At 29.9% G+C, this 1526-nt stretch overlaps 1 protein-coding gene across 1 annotated transcript; it reads right to left on the bottom strand.

Moving 5' to 3' along the window:
- Positions 1-633: 633 nt before the first annotated feature.
- LOC118065249 (uncharacterized) lies at positions 634-1251 on the bottom strand (the record flags this gene model as incomplete). The annotated part of the gene is made up of 1 exon (XM_035080419.1): positions 634-1251. A coding segment is annotated over exon 1 (618 nt), but the record flags the coding sequence as incomplete, so codon positions are not given.
- Positions 1252-1526: the final 275 nt, after the last annotated feature.

The raw sequence follows: 1526 nt of genomic DNA, 5'->3' as shown, positions 1-1526 counted from the left end.
CGCGTATTGTTCATATTGGTACAATCTTTTTGATGATTTTTCTATCTTAAAGTGATTTAAACATCTATCACATAAGAATAGTTTGTGTGCATTTTTAGAAATTTGATTTCCAACTAATCTTGAAAGATCCTTTATCAGACAAAAATGAAAAGACTGGATTAATATCATTATTTTCATCACTTACTTCTACTCTACTTTGTACCATTAACAGGTGAATACATGGCTCATCTACTTTGTAATATTTACTTAAATATAACGGAATAATTTCACAATTATTATCTAAACCATACGTACAGTCATCTAAACCATACACATTTATTGCTAAATCGTTGAGTTTTTTCAAATTTTGGAACATCATGTAAGGTTGTGGGACAGTTGATACCCTCACATCTTAACACACTTTTGTAATCAGGATATGAACTTGTTCTTTGTTGAATTTACAAAAACAGGATAAAGAGCTGCAGTAACAGCCCAAAAGAAACAACATTGATCGTTGTTTTTAATATTTAGTACTGCTTTTTTTTGTTGTATAAATTTTGGTAGAGGTATAAATGTAGATTGTCCAGCTAATAGGGGTTGATAACGATTAATATTGACTTGCAGATATTCAATTTCTACAAGTGACCAACCAGAATCTCGTTCTTGAAAATCCTCGACTTTTGTTAGTAGTTTGTCAACAACATTTTCCAGAAAATGTTTTTTTATGTCTGTTGACGGCAAAGTTGCTTCATTTTTAACATTAAAGTACTTAATTTCTACAACTGTTCCATCATTTGTTTGATTACTGAATTTACAAGCAAGGACAAAGTTTACTTTTAAATTTCCCTCACTTGTTACTATATCTGTCAACTTTTCGGTAATCAGCTTTTCAGCGTCCAATAAGAAGTCTCGTAAATTTAAATGTTGCAAGTTAATGACAACACCAGTGCGAATTCGATTTTGGAAAATATTTTCTAAATCTTTCCATCGAATCAATTGTTCTGTTGATTGAAGGCTTCCTCTAACGATTGAATGATTTATAAACTTTTCATGTAATGTTGCGAGTGCTGCAATTATCGATTGAATTCGTTGTTTTTCACCAACCGATAAACCACTCGATTGCAAATGTCTGTTTAATGTAGTAATATTGTCACTACTAATTCGCACCCACTTATAAATGATTTCACTAGATTCATGATTCAAAGATGGTAGAAGAGTATAAGCCTCCTCCATCATTTTAATTAAATCAGAATAATCGTTTAATGCACTCATTTCTTCCGACTATACTAGACAAACTTCAGAATTACAATGATGAAAAAGCGTGTTTGAAAAGATTTATATAGAATTTTGGATGACCTTGTAATGTGGTGCCATAATCCGAAAAAATTTCTTGAAAGTTCGAGAATATCAATTACCAAATTTAACCGTCATTAAATAACGATTTTCTTAAAATGTAGAGAGGGGAAATATTTAAATCGAAAGAACAATAATTTCAAATTTTTTTCTTTTTATTTATTGTATTCATTATTTTTGTAACATGAAAATTT

This window comes from Chelonus insularis, unplaced genomic scaffold (genome assembly GCF_013357705.1).
Source record: "Chelonus insularis isolate UGA/USDA-ARS -01 unplaced genomic scaffold, ASM1335770v1 contig_27_pilon, whole genome shotgun sequence".
In the NCBI taxonomy this organism is placed as follows: Eukaryota; Metazoa; Arthropoda; class Insecta; order Hymenoptera; family Braconidae; genus Chelonus; species Chelonus insularis.
The sequence above is the reverse complement of the archived record's forward strand: the minus strand, read 5'-3'. Positions and strand labels throughout refer to the sequence as shown.